We start from the raw sequence: 24,051 nt of genomic DNA, 5'->3' as shown, positions 1-24,051 counted from the left end.
AACAAGTTTTCCCTCAGCCTCTGCCGCTCCAGAGAAAACAATCTGAGTTTTCCTAGCCTCACCTTTTAGTTCATACTGTCTAATCTAGGCATAACTCTGGTAAACTTCTTCTGAGCCCTCTTCAAAGCCTCCATATTCTTCCTGTAATGTGTCGACCAGAATTCAATGCAATTCTGTGAGTATATCCTAATCAAAGCCTTACCAACCTGCAACATGACATCCTAACTCCTATAAAAACCAAAAGAACTGCAGATGCTGTAAGTCAGGAACAAAAACAAAGTTGCTGGAAAAGCTCAGCAGGTCTGGCAGCATCTGTGATGGAGAAAAAAGAGTTAATGTTTCGGGTGTGGTGACCCTCCCTCAGAACTGAGGAAGGTTCACCAGACCTGAAACGTTAACTCTGTTTTCTCCTTCACAGATGCTGCCAGACCTGCTGAGCTTTTCTAGCAACTTTGTTTTTGTTCCAAAATCTCATACTCATTTCCCTGACCAATAAAGGCAAGCATGCCGTTTTTGAAGAAGGGCCCAGACCCAAAACGTCAGCTTTCCTGCTCCTCTGATGCTGCCTGGCCTGCTGTGTTCATCCAGCTCTACAACTTGTTATCTCAGACTCCAGCATCGGCAGTTCCTACTATTTCCAAGCATGCCATACGCCTTCGTTATTACCCTATCTACTTGTGTGGCCACTTCTAATGAAGATATGGACTTGAACTCCAAGATCCCTCTGTAAATCAGTGCTCGTCAGCGTCCTGCCATTAACTGTATATTTTTCCTTACCCAGTTTAAACACCATCTGCCATTACTCCACCCATATCGACAAATGATCTGTATCCCATTTTGACAACCTTCTACACTATCCACAAATCCACTGATCTTTGTGTTGTCTGCAAATTCACTAACCCACCCATCTAAATTTTCATCCAAGTCATTTAAATAGTTCATAAATATCAGAAGGCCTAGTGCAGATCCCTATTTATGAACCTCCAGCCTGAAAATCACCCTTCCACCACTATCCTTTGCCTTCTATGGGCAGGCCTGTTCTGAATCCAAGTGACCAAGTCATCGTGGATCCAATGCATCGTAATCTTCTGGATGAGCCTACCATGAGGGATCTTGTCAGAAGCCTTACTAAAAAACCATGTGGACAACATCCACTGCCCTGCCCTCATTGATCACCCTTGCCACCTCTTCAAAACATTCACTTGTTACTAAGACATGACCTGCCCCACATTTAGCCATGCAGACTGTCTCTAATTAGGCCATGCTTTTCCAAATGCTTGTAAATCCTATACCTATCCCTAAGAATTCTTTTCAATAGCTTCCCAACCACAATGCAAGACTCACCAGTCTATAGTTTCCATCTTTTTGATTGTCCAAAGTTAATTTTACAATTGCCTGTAGAAAGACTAATCTGCTGTTCGCATGTATTAATAAACCATGACCAGCAATTTTCCAGTAAGCAAAACCTCTCATCAGGAAAATGCATTCATAGAATTATCTCTTAAATACACACAGGTTTTTGAAGGAACTACATACTAAGTGCCAATTTGTCCTTTACATTGTCTTGATTAAGTCTGTATCATCCAGCATATTTATTTTAAGACCTTGATGTTATTTTTGATGTGCAGGATGGATAAATTAAAAAGAATGTTGAATTACATAGCTGCATTGAGATTGAAATTACATTTTAAAACAAATAATAATCAAAAGCTAAAGCTCCCATTTCAGTTTATCTTTCTGAATTCATGCCTACATTGTACCTGCATTGAAATGAGTTTACATATTCTTCTCTGCATCTACCAAAGTCCTGTATACAATATAATGTGTGAAAAAATCAATTAACAAGATTACTGCTAAAAGAATCTTTAAAGAACACCATTCAATAAAAATAAGGTTACATTTGTGTTTTTGAAAATTTTAGGAAGAATTGACACTTTATTATCTGTTTATGATTAAAAAATAGAGGAAATGTGTAGTGACATAACTCAAAATCTTCTTATGTTAGTGTATGTTTTCAGAAAAGCAAGTGGGACAGCAGTCGCTCAATGCGATTTAACCAGGACGCTCAAAGAGAGGAAGGTATGTCAACTGATGTTAAGATCCGTAAATTACACAGTAAAAATTTAAATGGCCTAGATTCTGGTGTTAGTTACAAAATATTAACTGCCACAGATATTTGTCAAGCTATTTAATGCAAATTTCCTCCAATCTGGATACTTTTCCAGCAGGGCATCCATTTACAAGGGATTTGTGATCAGGATCAGAAATAGCAAATGAAAGCAATGTACTGCAAATGGTGGAAATCTGAACCATCCAGGTTCTTCAACAAATCAGATTAAAGTTTGTGTGATTTAGTTAAATTTAAAACTAGTGCCTTAAATTGAACAAAGCAACTACAAAAGAAGTAAAAGGCAAATCGATTAAATTTGGAAACTACAATTTAAAAATGTGACAATAGACATACAGTTCCAAAATGTAGTCAAATCATTCGTAATTCATCACAAATATATATTCACTTAGGGATTAAAAACTCCATGAAAAAGGCACAGCTAAAGAGAAATTAAAAATTGTGTTTGATTAAAGGAAGAGGCTTATTATCTTGCCAAAGAAGAGGATGATAATTGGTGATTTGGAAAGAAGATAGATTTCTGAAATGGTTGATTAAGAAATTGATAAAGTAAGAGAATGAGTTAGCAAGAGACATAAGAATGAATAATAAAAGCTTCTTTAAGTATGTAAAATTGAAGAAATTAGCAAATGTGAAAATGGGTCCCTTTTTAACACAGTGTGGAGCTAGAGGAACACAGCAGGCCAGGCAGCATTAGAGGAGCAGGAAAGCTGACATTTCGAATCGGGACCCTTCTTCAGAAAAACCTGATCGGAATCGTCAGCTTTACTGCTCCTCTGATGCTGCCTGGTCTGCTGTGTTCCTCCAACTCCATGCTGTGTTATCTCTGACTCCAGCATCGGCAGTTCTTACTATCTCTGATGGGTCCCTTTTTATTTTTCTCACTTTTGAAGGTGTAAACACATACAACAATTTGTAGGGAGCTAAGGGTTTGGTGAGAAGAGGAGTTTAAAGGAATTAACATTCATAACTAAAATTATCATTTTACTATTTTTTAAAATTTTAATTATTATTATTTTAAAAGGTCAACAAAACTCCTGAAGCTGATGCCTCTCTGGAGTTTTGGAAATAGTGGCTATAGTTATAGTAAATGTATTGGTTTGATCTGTTAGAATTACTTGGCTTCTAGAATGATCTCAATGGATTGAAAGGTAGAAATAGAAAACCCTGCTTTTCGAGAAAGAAGAAGAACAGGAAACAAGGAAATGAAGGGCATTAGTTTGGCAGGAGCAGTTGCGAAATGCTAAAATCTGTTATTAGAGATGTAGTAATTCAGCACTTGGAGAATTATAATGTGATTGGGCCTAGTCAACGTGGACTTAAGAAAAGGAAATTGTGTTTAATAGACCTGTTTGGAGTCAGTTGAAGCATGTGATGTGAAAGTTAGGTAAAGTAGAACCAGTGGATAGATTGTACTGTATCTGAATTCTCCAAGCTACAAAACAGAAGTGTTACACAAATGGAGTTATATGGTTTGAGGATCAGTTAACAGATCAAAAACAGTGACAATGAGCAGGTCGTATCAGCTAATTACAGTCTTTATTAACTGACTTAGCTGAAAGGAATAAGTAATAATATATTCAAGTTTGCTTTTGATACGAAACTAAATTAGACAAGGAGAGGAGGATTGAGACGACGAAATCTTTTTTCACTGTAGTGAATCTTTGGAAGTCTTTCCCAGAGAGCTGTGGACTCTATGGTTAGATTGAAGATAGAGATCAGAGAATTTTGGATACGGAAGGGGCTTGGGTATCATGCAGGATGGTGGAGAGGTAAATGTCAGCCAGGCCATTATTGAATGGCAGAGCAGACTCAAAAGACTAAATTTCTGCTCCTATTTCTTATATTCATTTCTTCAGATGGAGATATCATCAGAGACATGGGCACAATCCCAACCTCAAAGTATACAGTAGTTTAATTGATGTAGAGAGAAGAAAAATGAGAAATAGAAATGAGATTAAAGGAAAGGGATATAAAACAGGCAGAAAAACTAGAAACCAGGCCTAACTTTTGAAACATCTTTAGACTGGAACTGGTGGACAGTCATTTCATTGCTAACCTTTCACATCAAAACTGACATCAGCTTCAGTACTAATGTATCAGCGATAATGGGAACTGCAGATGCTGGAGAATCCGAGATAATGAAATGTGAGGCTGGATGAACACAGCAGGCCCAGCAGCATCTCAGGAGCATAAAAGCTGACATTTCGGGCCTAGACCCTTTATCAGAGAGGGGGGATGGGGTGAGGGTTCTGGAATAAATAGGGAGAGAGGGGGGGGGGGTGCGGACCGAAGATGGAGAGGAAAGAAGATAGGTGGAGAGGAGAGTATAGGTGGGGAGGTAGGGAGGGGATAGGTCAGTCCAGGGAAGACGGACAGGTCAAGGAGGTGGGATGAGGTTAGTAGGTAGGAGATGGAGGTGCGGCTTGGGGTGGGAGGAAGGGATGGGTGAGAGGAAGAACAGGTTAGGGAGGCAGAGACAGGTTGGACTGTAGGGATGCAGTTGGTGGAGGGGAAGAGCTGGGCTGGTTGTGTGGTGCAGTGGGGGGAGGGGACAAACTGGGCTGGTTTTGGGATGCGGTGGGGGAAGGGGAGATTTTGAAGCTGGTGAAGTCCACATTGATACCATTGGGCTGCAGGGTTCCCAAGCGGAATATGAGTTGCTGTTCCTGCAACCTTCGGGAGGCATCATTGTGGCACTGCAGGAGGCCCATGATGGACATGTCATCTCAAGAATGGGAGGGTGAGTGGAAATGGTTTGCGACTGGGATGTGCAGTTGTTTATTGCGAACCGAGCGGAGGTGTTCTGCAAAGCGGTCCCCAAGGGGTGAGGGAGGAGGTGCTACACTTGCCCCCACACCCCTATCCCAGGCCCCAAGATGACTTTCCATATTAAGCAGAGGTTCACCTGCACATCTGCCAATGTGGTATACTGCATCCACTGTACTCGGTGTGGCTACCTCTACATTGGGGAAACCAAGCGGAGGCTTGGGGACCGCTTTGCAGAACACCTCCGCTCGGTTCGCAATAAACAACTGCACCTCCCGGTCGCAAACCATTTCCACTCACCCTCCCGTGGTTTGCGACTGGGAGGTGCAGTTGTTTGTTTCGAACTGAGCGGAGGTGTTCTGCAAAGCGGTCCCCAAGCCTCCGCTTGGTTTCCCCAATGTAGAGGAAGCCGCACCGGGTACAGTAGATGCAGTATACCACATTGGCAGATGTGCAGGTGAACCTCTGCTTAATGTGGAATGTCATCTTGGGGCCTGGGATAGGGGTGAGGGAGGAGGTGTGGGGGCAAGTGTAGCATTTCCTGCGGTTGCAGGGGAAGGTGCCGGGTGTGGTGGGGTTGGAGGGCAGTGTGGAGCGAACAAGGGAGTCACGGAGAGAGTGGTCTCTCTGGAAAGCAGACAGGGGTGGGGATGGAAAAATGTCTTGGGTGGTGGGGTCGGATTGTAAATGGCGAAAGTGTCGGAGGATGATGCATTGTATCCGGAGGTTGGTAGGGTGGTGTGTGAGAACGAGGGGGATCCTCTTAGGGCGGTTGTGGCGCCAGTTTCAAAATCTCCCCTTCCCCTACTGCATCCCTAAACCAGCCCAGTTCGTCCCCTCCCCCCACTGCACCACACAACCAGCCCAGCTCTTCCCCCCCACCCACTGCATCCCAAAACCAGTCCAACCTGTCTCTGCCTCCCTAACCTGTTCTTCCTCTCACCCATCCCTTCCTCCCACCCCAAGCTGCACCCCCATCTACCTACTAACCTCATCCCACCTCCTTAACCTGTCCGTCTTCCCTGGACTGACCTATCCCCTCCCTACCTCCCCACCTATACTCTCTCCACCTATCTTCTTTACTCTCCATCTTCGGTCTGCCTCCCCCTCTCTCCCTATTTATTCCAGTTCCCTCTCCCCATCCCCCTCTCTGATGAAGGGTCTAGGCCTGAAACGTCAGCTTTTGTGCTCCTGAGATGCTGCTGGGCCTGCTGTGTTCATCCAGCCTCACATTTTATTATCTTGGAATTCTCCAGCATCTGCAGTTCCCATTATCTCTAGGCCCGAAACGTCAGCTTTTGTGCTCCTGAGATGCTGCTGGGCCTGCTGTGTTCATCCAGCCTCACACTTCATTATCAGCTTCAGTACCCCTGTATGTATGGCTACTGCACATTATTTCTGACTTAATCCATTTTAAGAGTGACCATGGATTCTCGTTGTTAATAACTCAAAATCCTGGCTATATAAATAACATTGGTTCATTGCAACGTAAGACCATGGATAATCAGTAGTAGTTTTAAAATTTATGTATTAATATTAGCTTTAGACCATTCAGGAGAGATGTTACAAAGCACATCTGTGCAAAAAAGGCTGTAGATATTTGGGACTCTATTCTACAAAATGGTCGTGGATACCAGATTAGTTGTTCAGTTTAAATCTAAGGTAGATAAATTTTTGTCAAGCAAAGGTATCAAGGGATATGGGCCAAAGGGAGATATATGGATTTAGGCCACAGATCAGCCATGATCTCTTAGAATGGTGGAACAGGGGCTGATTTACACATTCCTATTCCACTGTAACTGTAACTGATAACATAAAATTGTACATACCCAGCTTATACTTTTCAATCAATTGCATAAATTTCTGATATTCTCACTATCAAAATTGGACCTATTCTTTGATTTCTCTTTAACCAGAATCATGAATATATCAAGAAAAAAGTGTAGGTCTCTCCACCCCTAGAACCTGCTTCCACATTCAATAAGATCAAGACTGAGACAACAAAATGTGAGGCTGGATGAACACAGCAGGCCAAGCAGCATCTCAGGAGCACAAAAGCTGACGTTTCGGGCCTAGACCCTTCATCAGAGTGCTAGGCCCGAAACGTCAGCTTTTGTGCTCCTGAGATGCTGCTTGGCCTGCTGTGTTCATCCAGCCTCACATTTTGTTGTCTTGGATTCTCCAGCATCTGCAGTTCCCATTATCTCAGATCAAGACTGAATTGGTTTTAACCCCTGCTGTATATTGCTGCATGTCCGTTGGTAATCAAAGATCTATCTACCTCTGCCTTAAAAAATATTTAAAGATTTTGCATCTATTGTCTTTTGAGGAAGAGAATTCCAAAATCTCTCATCCCCCAGAAAGAAAAGAATGCTATTTCATCTCTGTTTTAAATGACACTCTGTTATTTTTAAACTATGACTCTTATTCTACGTTCTGCTACAAGAGGAAGGTCTTTTCAGCATCCAAGATATTATACAGTCTGTTCTAATACAATATGTATTTCTTCAACATGATTTGGTTTTAATATGATTGAAGAATTATTGATCACTATTTGTAGAAGGTGAAATTTCCCTGCCTCTGGTGGCTATAACATGATTTCAACCACATCACTTTAAATATTGCAGTTGTTGTGTGATTTTCTTATAACACAAGATTGCACAAGAACGGAACTTTTGCGTTATATCAGAATCGACTGTATGTTTCAATTAACCTTGACTGTTCTGAACTCCAGATGATGTAGGCTTAATCTATCAAGTTTTCCCTCATAAGGCAATCTGCTCATACCAATTTGTAAGGCCAGTAAGCCTTCTATGAACTACTTCTAACACATTAGCATACTTCCAAACATATGCTGATCAGTACTTTACATGATACTCCATATGTGGTTTCACCAATGTTCTGTATAACTGAAAGGTAATCTCTCCAATTATTGCCTTCAACTCCCCTCTCAATAAGCCATAACATTCCAACACCTTTCCTGATAAATTGTTGGACCTGCATACTATCAGCCTTCTGTCATTCGTGCACTAGGACACTCAGATCTCTCTGCATCACAGAGCTTTGCACCCTCTCGCCATTTAGATAATATGCTTCTTTTTTATTCTTTCTGCCAAAATAGACAAATTTAAACTTTCCCATATGTATATCATTTGCCAGCTATTTGCCCACTTACTAAGCCAACTGTATCCCTTTATAGACTCCTTATGTCCTCTTCATAACTCACTTTCCTACATATTTTTATGGCATCAACAAATTTAGCTACCATGCCTTCAATTACTTCCTCCAACCCATTTATATAAATTGTAAAAGAATTGCCAATTAGCACTGAGCCCTGTAGTACACCATTTTCTGCCAGTCTGAAAAGGACCCAATTATTCCTATTTTCTGCTCCCTGTTACCAAGCCAATCTTCTATCTGTACCTGTATGCTATCCTCTTCGCCACCACACCATGAGCTCGTGGCATCTTATCAAAAAGTCTTCTGGAAATCTGAATGTAATATATCTTGTGGTTCACCTTTATTTACAGTGCAAGTTACTTCTTCAAAGAACCCCAATAAATAAATAACATTTTCTTTGACAAACCGTTTTGGTTCAGTCTGATTATCTTGAATGTATCCAGGTACCCTGTTACGACAGCTTTAATAATAGCGTTCAACATCTTCCCTATAACAGATGTTAAGCTATCTAGCCTGTAGTTTGCTGCTTTCTGCCTCCCATCTTTTTGAATAAAGGAATTACATTAGCTATTTTCCAATCTAAAAGAACTTCCTTTGAATCAAATGATTTTTTTAGAAAATTAAAGCCAATGCATTAGCTATTTCACTAGCTATTTTTTTTAAGGCCTAGGATGAGATCCATCAGAATCTTAGGACTTGTCAACTCACAGTTCCAACAATTTACTCATGATTTCTTTCCTGGGTAATTGTAATTTTTTTTTAGTTCATCCCTTTCAATTTCTGATTTACAACTATTTCCAGGATGCTACATGAATCCTCTTTATTGAAGATTGGTGCCAAATATCTGTTCAATTCATCTTCCATCTCTTTATCCTTCAAACTAATTTCCCAAACACATTTTGAATACTTACTATGTTAACTATTTTCTTTTCTTAAATATCTGAAGAAAATTTTCCTATCAGTTTTATATTTTGGCGAACTTGCTCTTCCACTCTAATTTTTTTTCCTTATTAATCTATTAGTAATTCACTTTTTTTCATATTTAGCCTAATTTTCTAACCTGCCACCTATCTTTGCAGAATTATATGTCTTTTTGAGTTTGAGACTATTGTCATGAGTGGCAGGTCCACCTCTTTAGAATTTTTCTTATTTTTTGTAATATTTCCTGTTCTGTACTTTCCAAGATATCTCCTTAAATATTTGTCACTGTGTCTCTATTAACCTAGCCCATAACCTAAATTGCTAGCTCACATTTGCTAGTTCTGTTTTCATGCCCACATAATTGCCCTTGTTTAAATTCAGAATGGTCACCTTGGACCCACACTTGCTACTTAAAACTGTGTGTACAATGCAATGCTATTATGGTCACTGCTACACAGTGTTGCTTTCACTGAGGTCAGTTATTAATTCTGTCACATTTATCTAAGTATAACCTAGGTGGTGCCATAACATTCTGGTATAAAAAATTGTCCCAAAAACATTCAAAGGCTACTTTCTCCCCATCTGATTTTTCCGCCTATATGTAGGTTAAAATCCCCCACAAAAATTGTTGTATCCTTTTGAAAAGCTCTGGTTATTTCTTCCTTGTAACCCTGTTCTACCATGTGGTTTCTGCCTGTACACAACTCTTACAAGTGACTTCCTCTGTTTTATCATTCCTCATCTCTACCCAGACTGCTTCTGTATCCGGGTTTCATTAATGAAGGCTATCCCTCTGTAATGTACTAGTTTCATCTTCGATAGAGCCATTCTGCCACCCTTTCCTACCTTCCTTCCTTTCTAAATGTCGCATACTCTTCAGTATTCAGGTTCCAATCTAGATAATCTTGCAGCCACATCTCAGCTACAGACACCAGGTTGTACTTAATTATCACAATTTGTGCTATTTATTCATCTGTTTTTATTTAATGTTAAGATTTGTACTTTTATTATTTTTGTAATTCATAGTCATATCTGCTGATTTCCTCTTGGATCTCAATTCTGTGTTCTTGTCATTATTTATAGTTGCATTTATCAAAAAATGTTATATCAGTTTATTTGGAGATAATACAGCTTTTAACTTTCAGATCAAAGAAGAATGGTTGAAATAATTGGACATCTGACAAAAATAAGATTTGGAGAAAAAATTGATCGCACCAAGGGAAAAGAAGGAAAAGAGGTGATTTGGTTTTCCATCAGTATTTTGTAATGTAATGCACTTTAGATTCCTATCTGAAGTGTTTAATCTGTTAATGGAGTTTTAAATTGGATGGAAAACATCCCTTGAAGAGTATCACTTCATTCTTTTCCCTGTGACAGGAATATTTCGTACTAATTTGATTTGAAGCAATCTGTATACAGGTTCATCTCAGTCATAAAATGTCCTTCTGGTAGGAAGAGGAGGAGAAATTAACTGAATTGTTGCAACCTTACGTTTAATCACTTGATGGAAATGCTTTCAAGTGGCTGATACAGACCCTTTTGACACTTCCATCATCAGTTACCCTTTGATGTTCAGAGTCCATATTGACTGAAAAGTTACCTGAAATGCTAGAGATTCCTACAGGACAGCATTGTACTTGTGAGAGGCAGTGCTTTATGTGACAATATGAAATAGAAATACCAGTATGCCATTTGACCCCTTGAGCAGTACTCCATCAGTCAGTAAGACCATGGCAGATCTGTTGTGTTTTAAATTTCACGTTGCTTTCTACTCCTAATAACCATAGGTTCTTGTTAAGCAAGGGAATCAATCAATCTCTGCTTAAAAAGTTAAATGACTCTGCTTCCTCTGCTGCTTCAGGAAGACTTACGATATCACACAACCCTCTGAAAGAGAAAAATTCTTGTGATTTGGGTGGTTATCCTTGGGATTGATTGGGCATAGAGGATTGATGCCTGCTGCAAATGTTCTACCCACATATAGGTTCACCCTCCTCAGCTTGGACTTTTGCAGGTTTTGGCATTATACACACGAGTTAAATGGGATAAATGGGAGGCATTTTTCAAAGTGCCCTGAGACAAAGCTTTAGTGAGTCCTTTGCATGGCTCCTCCACCTATAAATGTCTATTGGCATCACCCTATCTCTGTGAGGGGAAGGTGTACTGGAGTGAGGTGAAGTTTCTTATCCCTCTCTTGTTTTGCCATTAAAGTTGAGTGCCAATGGCTACAGCAATGAAGTGTGGCTCTGAGCAGAAAGTATGTACCAGACTTGGCTCTCCCTGGCTGTTGTAAACCACTCCAATGAAATAACTAGATGCAAGCGTGCTAGAGTCAGCACAGTACTGATAACAATGATAGACTCCTCTATCCTTTGATTAAGCTTACCAACTGCCTCTGAAAATCCTGTATGCTACCCCTGTAATGCTGTGATTTTGATGTAGTCATTAATGACCAAGGCATAGGATCATCTTCCGCATGGGACTGAGCAAGTGCCTGGATATCTTCAGCAATTCTCTCAAATCATGAGACGTGAGCCACTTCTTCCTTGGTCAGCTGCAGAAGCATGTCAGTGAAGTGCACATCAGGTTGGATGCCCAAATTTAATATGGATCAGCATTCCCACAAGGTGAAAATCAATGAGCTGGTGGAGAGGGCATATGAAAACATTGCAAGTGAATTGTCTAAAGCTTCAGTGGCTTTCCCCTCAGAATTGGAGGTGGTATTAAGGAACTCAAGTGTAGGCCTCTGCTTTTCACACTGTGAGAGTCTTCAGAAGAAAGGAGAGGGAAGTGGTTGTGTAACAGGCATAAAAGCATGTGTAGATTAAAGATGAATGCGTATTAACGTTAACGAGAGAGCAGCACAGCACCATGAACCTTGTTGGGTTGAGTAGCCATTGAGGTCTCAGTGTCCCCACATGAACAATCATGCTGCTGTCCAACCAAATTCACTGCTTTCTGCTCGAATGGTGTGAGGAGCCTAATGACTGCTAGCCCCTTGCTAGTCCTGGCTTCTTGGCCCAGTTGTGGGCCATTTCTTCCTGCAATGAGACAATGGGAGAGATTGAACATGGTGGATGTCGATGAAATAACAGCGATAATGCAGAATTAGGGCAGATGGTAAGGCGTACACCAGTGAGTGAGTTGGAGCACAGATGGTTTAGTAGATTGGAAGTATGAGATGAGTAAGAATCGTTGAGTGGAGACGATGCATACCGTAGTGAGCCCTATTTATTTGTTCATGGGCTGTGGGCCTCACTGACTTTGCCATGATTTATTGTCTATTCCTGATTGTTCAGAGGGCATTAAGATTCAAGCTGATTGTTGTGATGACATGTGAGATTTTTTAAAATATAATTTGGATTTTAAACTAGTGGCACAGAGGTTTCAGTCTGTTTGTGTGAAGCCATTCAATAATTAACTAGGTTAGTATCTCCAGAGCCATGATTTTGAATGATTATGTACCAGAAAACAGATTACTTAGGGCCTCCTGGAGTGTTAGTGGAAGTTTGTTTATATTGTGGGGATTTATGATGGGGGGACAAAAACTTTGAAAGACATTAGCTTGCTTTTGAGTATAGAATCCTAAAGAATAAATTTTACCTTTCAAAAAAAAACAAATTTGGAAAGCATTTGGGTCAATTTGAAGCAAACCTGACTGAAGTTAGATGCAAATATATGCTCTCCTAGAAAAAGGTGACTACATTCAGAGAGTTAAGGAAATCGGTAACTTGTAAGAGTGTAATTTATGGAGAAGTATAGTTGAGACCAGCAGTGTTTGCTTTAAAAGTTGAAAAAGTCTCGAATAGTTTTTCAGATCACTGGACAAAAACTGAGAAAACAATAAAATCAAACCTGCACATTGGACAGGAAAAGAAAATTTCTCTGCTGTTTTGATTGTCTGCAAAGTGGTGATGTTGGAGAGTAGATGGGATTTTGCTTTGGTGTGTATTTTGAAATCTTTCAAGCAATATTATGTGTATATTGTTTAGCTTGTTTTAACACCTTTTTATTTCTCTTGTGTTGTAAGATTTTTTTTGTGTTGAAACCAAATCTGTAACCTGGCATGCCTGTGTTTCAGTGGAAGACTACCACGTTAAAACTAAAAAAAAAGCAAAATATGATCAATCACACTAGATTTTATTCTTGGTTCTGACGTGTCAAGTAGTAACAAAAGCTTGCAGCTGCCTGGAGTTGCTTTTAGACCATTCCAGTAGGTGCATGCACAGTAGCAGAGTTTAAATGAGTGCTGGACCTGTGAGTGTGAGATTCCTTCCACCTTTTCTGTGCTATCGCCCATGCAGGGTAAAAGAGATCATTTACCTTCTTCCTGATCTGCTGTGCATTCTGTCCAGCCTTGGGCACAGCACTAACCTAGGCTGCTACCTGTGTCCAGACTGGAGGCATGATCTACTTTTACCAACTTTGGAAAGAATGGTGGCCCTTCTCACATGCCTCCAGGTCCCAGTTTGCAGAACAAGAAGTTACTCACCTTCTTGAGACATTTCCTCACTGATAATGATCAAATGCCAATATGTGAGTAGCAGTTCCTGGCTTGAAATGTTTGAATTCATCTGGAGCTGGGCTTTAAATACGATGGTGGTGAAAATACTGGAAGCAAGCATTTCCACCTCTCATGCCACACAATTCTACAAGAAGAGTGCCAATAAATCAGATTGCAAATGAAGAAGATTGGACGAGAAAGTTTGCTCTGAGCCATTGTGGATCAAGTGCCATAAATCTCATTTTACTAAACATTATAATCGGAAATGGGAAAACTCCACCAGTTGTCTTTTGTAATCATTTTACACTGCTTTTATATGTGAAAAGGGCACTTGTTGCTGCCAGGTCCCACTTAACAAGCTGTTTGCTTAATTTCTAAATAAGTAAATGTTGTCTCAATGTCACTTTAATCCACTATCAGACTTTGAATTTTCTCAACAGCATTACCAGGATTGCAATATATTTTAAACTTGGATGACCAATTTATCTTTTGTCAGTTTCTTTCTTTATGCTTCATTTGACCCCCTCCTGCTTTTCCTAATCTAAATCTATCATAGCTGTCTGTTTTCTTCTCCGTCATAAACCTGTCTGGCTTCCTTTTAAATGCATTTAAATTATTTATTTCAAATACTCCCTGTGGTAGCAAGTTGCACAATCCTTGAGTAAAGACATTTCTGATGAATTCTGTGTAGTTTTTCTTGGTTCTCTCTTATAATTATGGAGAGTTATGCTTTTCAGCACTTCTTTGTCCATTCATTCTCTCAATCAAAATCTTCCGTAATTTTGTTTAGTTCAGTAATACCCCCTCTACCTTTATTTCAAGGAAACTGACACTGTTTTGGGTGACTGAATGCAGATATCTTGGGGTTGTGGCCAAGAAAGGTTAGACTAATGGAGACTTACTGAGCTATAGTAGAAAGGATAGGTCATACGGCCCATTGAACGTGCTTTATCATTCAGTGAGACCATGGCTGACTTGATAGTGGCCTTAACTCCACATTCTTGATTGTACCATAATCCTCAACTCCTTTATAGATCAAAAATCTGACTAATTCAGCTTTGAATATTTTCAATGACCCAGCACCCACACCTCTGTGGAAAGAGAAATCCAAAGGATAATGACCTTCTGAGAGAAGAATGCCTCCTAATTTCACTCTCAAGTGGGAAACTCCTTCTATTTAAACCATTCTTCCTAATCCTAGACTCCACCGGAGAAAAAACGCCTCTCAGCATTTACTTCGTTAAGCACCCTCAGAATTCTGTCTGCTTCAATGAGAAGGAAATGCTGTAGAACAATTTGAAAATAATTAAAATTAAGGATTATTGCTTAACCGAAGAAATAAGGATGATGAGTAAGCTGGACTTAGTTCGAATTAGGACATAAGTGGTACAGTTTTTGATATCTCAAGTTTACAGAGGATAGAACATAGGAGGATGGTCAGAAATAGTTGTCTTGAGGTGGAATAAAGTGTAGATGAGAGTTTCAGCAAGGCATGGATAGAGTTGGGCAATGTTATAGCGTTCATAGTGATGGTGCAGATATGAGTTTGTAAACTCAACTTGAAGTCAATTTGTGAATACTTGATTAAGCCTCAAATAGCTGCTGCAAAATGGAATAGAATTGGTGACTAAGCAATGTTTGCTTATATACTACTTGATGTTGGAAAAGCATTTGACAATTTAGAGACAGTGAAAAGGTTGAGGCATGTGTTGGTGAGGTAGTGATGCGTGTCACCAGCATACATGTAATTTCCCACATGTTTTTGGCTAACGTCAGGTCAGTATAGAAATGAGAATTAGCATGGAGCCAAATATAAATCCTTGGGTAAAATGGAAATACCAAATAGGCAGTAAAGCTATTATGAGTAAATAGCTAAGAGTAGAACCAGAACTCTGCAGTCCTACACAGCTGAACAATAGTGAAGAGGCCTTAGAGGTGGAAAGCGTTCTGAAGTGAAAGGTGTTTCTCAAAGGTGACAGGTTGAGAAGGACAAAGAGAATTTATCTTTTTTTTTTGACAGGTATTTAGCACATCATTTGTAACTATAAGGGCCAATTTAGTACTGGAGCAGAGAAATTCAAACATCACATTCTGGGGGATATGAGCATCATTTTCAGAATGATGATGTATTCGAGGACTTTGGAAAGAGATGATGAAAGCAGATTTGAAGCAGGTGAGGGTAGTGCTTGTGGAGTAAATACCATTAAAACTATCAGTTAACATGAGAATCCTGAAAAAAAAGGATGGTCAGCAATTTTCATGGTAATAGAGTGGAACAAGTTGAACTTAGAGCAAGAATGATGGGAGATGGAAAGGAAACCTGAAAAAAGATACAAGTTCAGGTTAGAGCTGAAGGAAGAAGACTATACAGGAAATTTGGCCTAATTCTTTTCCCAAAAATGTACTCAATTCATAATTTTTTAAAAAATTGCATTTCAAAGCATTGTTTAAAATTAGAGTGCAATAAAATTCAACATCTCCTCGTAGTGTTCCACTCTTAAAGTGCTTCAACATGTTTGTAACAGTGTATTTACAATATACATTTCATGTCATGCGTAGAACCTGGGCCAAAATGATTTAAATTGAAAATTGCAGAAAATGCAATAGAAGTAAACGTTTGTCTATGGAACATGTTTCACTCTGAGTTGCATCGATAACGTTCAGTACTTTTGACGTTCACAATGTATATCCCTTGCCAGGAATGAAACCCAGGGGATTCTACAGTTTCAAGCCCTTCATGAGTATGGCCTGATGGCCTAGGGGAAGAGGGGTAAGTAGGAAAGGCAGATAAATGAATGGACTGAATGTTGGTGCCAAAGAAATCCATGGACTCATTATGCTTGTTTTGGAGGCAAGAATGAATGAGATAGGGCAGAGGATTTAAAAAGGTAGTTTGTAGCGCTGGAGAAGCCAGGGTTAGTCCAGGAAGATAATCCAAGGATTGTTATCAGTTTTAAAAGATGTAAACAGAACCTGATGCTCTCTATGGTCCAACCTGACCAGGTGTGTTGATTGATTAAACCATTTTTGCATGTCTTTTCTAATCAATTTCGCATTCAGTAGACTTAATGAAGTGGGGATGAAACCCATATTTGGGATACATGTGCTTTCACACACACCCCCACATGCATACACTATGCCCTGAAGGTGGAGGGGAGTGTGTGGCGCATAGATCAATAGCGTGGGGGTCATGTAGCAGGAAAAATGAAATGCCTTGGGAATTAAAGTGATGGACTCAGACCCAGACTGATATACAAAATGCACGCATAAATGGACATAGGCAAAGCTCAGATGAAATGTCCTTGGATTGATAGCAGTTCTTAGGATACCCGTACTCTGTATATACCTAAGTGGGCATGAGAAAAACACTTCTCATTCCTTTTGTCTGATATCAAGAGGAAAAATAAAGTTCCTGACATTGAATTACTTGAAGCTAAATGCCACGTCAACCAATTCTACTCTCAGACGAGTGTCTGTAGTGTTCTGGTCGGCTATTTCTGGTGTAGGGGGACATATTCCAAAGAATTTCTTACATGGACGGCTTATAGATACTTCAAGACCACTATGATCATTTGTGCTCAAGTTAAAGAAAATATTTTCAAAAGAACTTGAAAACTTTGATTCTGCAGGCTGTGTTGAAGGATTACTTCACATTTTGTAGGGCCAAAGAGGTTGAAGACAAGCAGAAAAAAAAATCAAGGATCAATGCTAAATGGGCATTGTTGCCTGACCCCATGATTTATACCTGCATCACTAATGGCAATAATTATTGTTCAAGAATTAGACTCTTAAACCACTCATGATGCAGAGTGGCAAAGGAACTAAAATATTCTCATTTCTGCATCATTCATTGAGACAGGGAGCTAACAGAAATAAGCATTGAAATGAAAAGCAGCAATATTAGTTTAAAATTATATAGAATCTTCGTTAGGCTAGTTGTTCTTGTCTTCAGTTATGGAAAGGCTTTAGGTGGTGCAAAAGGCATTTACAGGGATGCCACTGGAACTGTAAACATGTGCCCAGCAAGAGGATTTCAACAGTTGGCATATCTCTGTAGAAAAGTCTAATGGGTGACGAGATCAAGGTGTTTAAGATTGTGAAAGGTTTTAGTAAGGTAGATATAAAGGTGCTGTTTTCATGTACGGGGGAGACCAGAACTAGGGGTCATACATATAACAGTCACCTATAAATCCAAAAGAAAATTAAGGAGCAATGTTTTAATCCCAGATCGTGAGTAGAATGTGAAATCGACTATTGCTTGGAAGAACTGAGGCCAGACACATTTAAAGGGAAGCTAAGTGTTGTGCTTTTTACTAATTTTTCCTTGGCCAAAGTGAAATGTCAGTAATTGGATAAATAATCAGAGGCCAACTCAGTTATACAGCACTATTTATTCACCAATATACAACCTTACTTCTTGCACAGAATATTACTAATAAAAGACAGAGATGATCAGGCTCTGGGCTGGAGAGCATTCCTGTTCTCTAGGTGTCTTCTCAGAGACCCGACTCAGGGTTGTCCTTCTTATAAATGTTGCTCCTGGATTCTCTTGATCACTGTGCTAGTTCATTCCTCTTTTATACCATCAGACTTTTCTTTCATATACCTGTGCATGCTTGTGGTCACGTGTTTTTTAACTAATTAGATCTAGATGATTTGGTCAAACTATTTATTTATTTGCCTGTCTGGAGCATTGTGGTAGGTTTTCTTGTGTGGTTGTAGCTATAATCTTGTTTTCTGTTTTTTGTCTGCATAACAGTCTCTTAGGCTAATCTGTTAACTTTAAACTGTTGCTACCCCTACTGTGTGCTGCTTAATTTGGTCAATTTTGGTTATTTACTTATTAGCACTCTTCTGCTAGATAAGTACCATGCAGCAAAAGGAATAGAAATATGTATAGATGGTGCTTTATGAAAAATTGTGGAAGGTGGTGCAAATGGATTGTAAAAATTAGTATGGTCCCAATGGATCTAAAAGCCTGTTTCTGGCTTGTAATAAAATATAAATGTGATAACTAAGTAAGTACATTATCTCTTCATTAATTTAAAATATACTTCATGTTTATAGTTAGCTGGTGGCATTTACTGCAGATTGGAATCCCAGCTTAAAGCCTGTCCACCAACGTCATCTCGTCAGAATAATTCATCACAAAATGCAAGGTAAATTTGATTTCTAGTTATGTCGTTTGAATAAACATTGCAGATAGTTATTATCTAAAAATCTTTTGTCTATGGCCTTCCGAAGAACCATTTTTGGAAGCTGAGCAATGTTACTTGCTGAGTTGAAACTCCTAGGACCTAAAAAAAAACACTTCATGCAATCAAACCAAATTAAAGAAACACTGAAAGAAAAAATTCAAAATGTTGTTGCGGTGATTGATGCTGTTATAGAAACAGAATATAGGAGCAGGAGGAGGCTGTTCAGCCCTTTCAGCCTTCTCTGTCATTCAGTATGATCGTGGTTGACCATCCAACTAAGTACCCTGTTCCTGCTTTCTCTCATTACCCTTTGATCCCTTTAGCTATAAGAACTACAATGCCTTGAAAACATTCAAATTCCACAGGCTCACCACTGTCTGATTGGAGAACACCCTCATCTGAATCCTAAATGGCCAATTGTACCCTAAGACTATGCCCCTGGCCTGGTCTTCCCAGTCTCCAGGAGCATCCTTTCTGTATTTACCCCATCTAGAGATAGCAAGAACTGCAGATGCTGGAGTCAGAGATAATGCAGTGTGGAACTAGAGGAACAGAGCTGGCTAGGCAGCATCAGAGGAACAGGACAGTTGACATTTCAGGTCGAGACCTTAATTCAGAAATGGGGAAGGAAGCTGAGAAATGAATAGAGAAGAGGGGTAGAAGCTGGGGCAGGATGGTGATAGGTGGGTGCAGGTAGGGAGTGGTGGGGATTGGTCAGTGAGGTGGGAGGATCAGATAGGTGGGAGAAAAGATAGGCAGGTCGTGTCAGATCAAGGAGGCAGGGAATGAGAGGGAGGGTTGGACATGGGATGAGGTGGGGGTTGGGGAGATTTTAAAACTGGTGAATCCATGTTAAGGCCATCAGGCTGTAGGGTCCCAAGGTGGAAAATGTGCTGTCGCTCCTCCAGGTTGTGGGTGGTGTCCTTGTGACATTGGAGGAGGCCTAGGATGTTACCCAGGGACTGGAAGGCGGTCTTAAAGTGGTTGGTGACCAGAATGTGTTATCATTTGTTGTGTACAGAGTGTAGACGCTCCACAAAACAGTCCCCAAGTCTCTGCCTGGTCTCACTGACGTAAAGGAGGCCACATTATGAGCAGCAGATGCAGAAGTCCACGTTGACAGATGTGCAGGTGAACCCCTGTCTAATGTGGAAGTTTTGTTTTGTGCTTTGAGGGCGGAGGTATAGGGGCAGGCGTAGCACTTCCTGCAGTTGCATGAAAATATGCCTGGGGTGGTGGGGTTAGTGGAGAGTATGGAGCAGATGGGGGAAATGCAAGGAGAGCGGTCGCTACGAAAGGCAGATAGGAGTGGGGAGGGAAATGTCTCTAGTTGTGGGGTCGGATTGTAGGTGGCAGAAGTGGTGGTGAATGATACACTGGATGCAGAAGTTGGTGGGGTGATATGTCTATCCAGGCCTCTCAGTTTCCTGTAAATTTTAGTCAGATACCTGCCTCAGCTTTCTAAATTCCATCAAGTACAGACCCAGAGTCTTCAGTTGCTCCTTCATCCTTGGAATCATCCTTATGTAACTTCTATGGACACCCTCCTCGCCCAGTCAGCCACTCACTCACCTGGCCACTTGCCCACCTGGCCCCACAACAGACAGACACAGTCCTGACTGGTCAGTGGGACACTAACTCGCTCAGACATTCAGCCAGTAGCACACTTGCACATTCGGCCGATAGCCACTTTGCATGCAGCCATTGGCCCACTTGCTTACTCAGTTAGCTGGCTACTCTCATACTCAGCCAGCCATTCACACTCGGTCACCCAGCTTAATACACTAATGAAGCACTTTAACAGTATTGGTCAAGGTCATCAGTTGTCATAATATGCTGCATGTACTAGCAACCGTGTGGGTTACAAATCCTGATCACAAACAGTCTTGACTATCTCATTAATCATTGTGAGATGGATTGTAGTCACACGTGTGAAGCATAGGTAATCACAAGCAATCTTAAAAGTGAAACCTGTGGGCCAGTATTCACAAAGACAGTTGAAGATCTCAAAAGCTACGTAAGGGCATAGAGCAGATTTTATTTCACCATAATCATTCAGTATAGTCCAGATAGTGTGTGCCACAAAATCCTTGCATGCTATTCAATGCACAACTGGAGCAGACAGTGATGAATGATGAAGAGCTGGGGGAGCAGCACAATTTTCTGAGGTGGAAGGTGAGGGCTTCGAGCAGGAGGCGCCTCACCTTCTGTATGATAGAGCACTTCAGGTGTAACAAGCCAGGCAGCACTCACTTGATACTTGATTACTGGATACAGTCATCACTCTTTGTAGATTTGTTGTTGATCAAAAGACATTCAGACCTTGTCGGTTCACAGAAGCAAATGCAGTTTTTCTTTTTTTTTAAATTTGCTTTTGCTATTGCTCAATAAAAGTGAACATTTCAGTCATTTGAAGACTTTTCGGTACATAATGCTCCTACGCTGAACAATGAAATGTTATGCTGTACTGGATATTAGGGAAAGAGTAGTCCCTTAGCAACATCCCACTTTAAAATCCTAAGGTTCAATAACTTTCGTAATGATTATAATGATTGTCGATCAAGCAGGTGATCTACAATAGCAATGCATTTACAGTGCATTTGCACTTGCACTGCACAGTCAACAGTGCCACCTATTTTCCCACATCTACCACCCTTTCCCTTCCCTTCCCACTACATGCGCTGTGAAGAGCAGATCCTGGTACTGATTGACCTGGTGCATGACTGGGCTTTAAAAGTGGCAGTAGTGCCAGGAATCCCAGGGGGTCCCAGCAGTTGTGAGTACTTCCATCATTGCTGAGCAGAGAATAGTGCAAGGATGCACCATTTAATGTGATTGTAATCTCAGAAGTGTAGGTAACCTACAAAAGGGAAATTTGCATAAGCAGTGGAAATGTATAACATTTCAAAAACAATATCTCTCAAATCTATTTCAAATCCCAGAGCAGAAAATATTTACCAGTTGACTCAGAAGAGCCCATGTCATGTTTTAGGGGTTTTTCTTTCCGAACAACTGCAGAATGATTTTGATGGATTCCCAATGTTATTTGCCTAGAAACAAAATAATGCATTCTGACAACATACTTGGCCCGGTCTTAAGCAGGATCATATAAGTCCAGCTTCCTAAATAATGGCATAACACCACATATCCTTATCCCAACTCAAAGATGACTGTTGTGAGACAATTTCTTCAGGAGTGTATTTTTTTCTCTCATCACCACTGAAATACTTCCATATTGACTGGTATCCTGTCACCAAGTCTTTCTTTATTTACATGTCCATAGTACCTGACACTGGTTATCTTCCTCATAGCCAGCTCTCAGCGTGAACAGAACCTCTGACACGCCTGTTTTATATCTGTCAGCCATATTCTATGAGGTCCACCTGGTTGACCTTTATACAATCACTACAGCACCCCCCACCTCCCAAACTGATATGAATATTTCCCTGACCCGATCTACTATTTGTTACCCTGCATCCCTCACCTACTCTACTGCCACCCAATGCCCTCACCTATCATTCTGACATCCTACTCCTCACCCAAACATGTTCTCTTTATTGTTTATCAAAGTGCCTATTAGACCTTTAAATCCAATAATATGGCATTTACTATGGTAAGAAGGGTCATGCTTTGGGTCTTACAATGCAAGTATAAACTCTGAAACTAGATACCCTCTGCATTGCACAAGATGTTCAGTTCAGAAGTTTGGGCCATAAGTGCAAAGTTCCTGAGTAAGATAAAAGGAGATCTGACAGTTTTTGCTACTACTTAAAAGATGCAAGTGAATTAGTACTTTTTTATCTTCAGCAGAGAATGATAACTAACCTGAATAGGCCCAGGAAGTCCAAGTAGAGTACTTTATGTCAGAATCATATAACAAATAGACTGAATTTGTTTTATTTTCTTGAACTTAGGTCCAAAGCCCGCTTTTCCCAGATGCGTCCAACATAGTGGATTCCAAGAACTAAAAAGGATGATCCTTTGATTTTTTTGAGATGATTGTTGCTAAATACTGAACTACACAATACTTTAAATCTGCATGTTTAATTTCGTTATTAAATATTTATACATGTCCAATCAGCGCACAGTTTTCCTAATTTTACAGTAATATATACTTAAACTGTATCAGCTAGATGAAACCAAGTTAATTTCATTTGTTATGTTAGCTGTGCTGCAACTGTTAGCATTCAGATTAGTTCGGATAGATTAATTGCACTTATGCCATAAATTTGTACCCTTTCCTACATAACTTCCAGTGTAGCATTTGCGGTTGTCCAAAACTACAATGAATTCACTATTAGAACTGTGACCTGCAGTTTAGTAATTCTTCTACTGTTAATCAATGTTAAAAAAAACTTTAACTTGCAAAATTTTGAAGCTTAAGTTGCTGGACAACTGATCCTGAAACAAAATATCTTCATTTGAAAAAACTGGCTAGCAGCCATCATGAATTTAGGAAAGTGTGTTCTCTATGTTTGTGGCTACTTGAGCTTCTTGTTGCTGTGTAGTATTATTCCAGATGTCTTTGATGTCATATGACCTAGACCATTATTTATAGACAAATTGTTCTCATTTACTATTCCTTTGTTTTTAACTTGAGTTTCAGTTCATGATATCTAAATATTAGTACTTTAAAATTCTTTGGAATTCAATTTTATACTGTAATTTCTGAAGTAAGTTTATGGGGATTTTAAAAGCCATTTCTAGCATTCTGCACTTATTAGATAAAGTGAAATAGCTTGCACAATGTAATAGAGTCTAAACCCCTTTTAAGAGCTCCTAGTAGACTTGATAGCCATCTCCCATTTTTCACAAACTATGAAAATAAATACATGGAGGAATACACGCTGTCTTTATTTATATCACTGTAAATATAAAATTGTGAATCATAGCACAGAGGTTGTGAAAATCATGGACATTATACTGAGCAGTTTTAAGATCTAGTTTTGAGTTATGGTCTACTGTCTTCCCAAAAAAGGGCTTTATCTTGCATATTTATTGTTTCCTTAAAGTGAAACTTGCATTCAAGCTTAGTGTATATATCTGGATGTGAGTTTGCACGCTGAGCTGGAAGGTTAGTTTTCAGACGTTTCGTCACCATTCTAGAAAACCTTCAAGACCATCAATAATACTTTTACTGGCATAACATTCACAAAAGAGGAGGAAAACAACAACAAACTGCCATTCCTAGATGTCACAGCAGAACAAACAGTCAATGGGGAACTTCAAACCAGCGTCTACAGGAAAACAACACATACGGACCAAATACTGAACTACAGGAGCAACCATCCCAACACCCACAAAACAAAGCTGCATTAGAACATTATTCCAACGAGCCACCACACACTGCA

General features: G+C 40.0%; 1 protein-coding gene across 6 annotated transcripts in view; it reads left to right on the top strand.

Moving 5' to 3' along the window:
- The window catches only part of sanbr (SANT and BTB domain regulator of CSR), a 147,987-nt gene extending 124,446 nt beyond the window's left edge, over positions 1-23,541 (top strand). For all 6 annotated transcript variants that reach the window (XM_048536884.1, XM_048536888.1, XM_048536881.1 and 3 more), the window contains 4 exons: positions 2,006-2,079; positions 10,144-10,235; positions 18,570-18,661; positions 22,615-23,541. In XM_048536884.1, coding sequence (XP_048392841.1) covers positions 2,006-2,079; positions 10,144-10,235; positions 18,570-18,661; positions 22,615-22,651 — 295 coding nt within the window. In that variant the 3' untranslated portion in view covers positions 22,652-23,541. The remainder of the gene's footprint in view (positions 1-2,005; positions 2,080-10,143; positions 10,236-18,569; positions 18,662-22,614) is intronic.
- The last annotated feature ends 510 nt before the right edge of the window (positions 23,542-24,051 follow it).

The sequence above is a fragment of the Stegostoma tigrinum genome, chromosome 9, assembly GCF_030684315.1.
Source record: "Stegostoma tigrinum isolate sSteTig4 chromosome 9, sSteTig4.hap1, whole genome shotgun sequence".
Taxonomy (NCBI): Eukaryota; Metazoa; Chordata; class Chondrichthyes; order Orectolobiformes; family Stegostomatidae; genus Stegostoma; species Stegostoma tigrinum.
The sequence above is the reverse complement of the archived record's forward strand: the minus strand, read 5'-3'. Positions and strand labels throughout refer to the sequence as shown.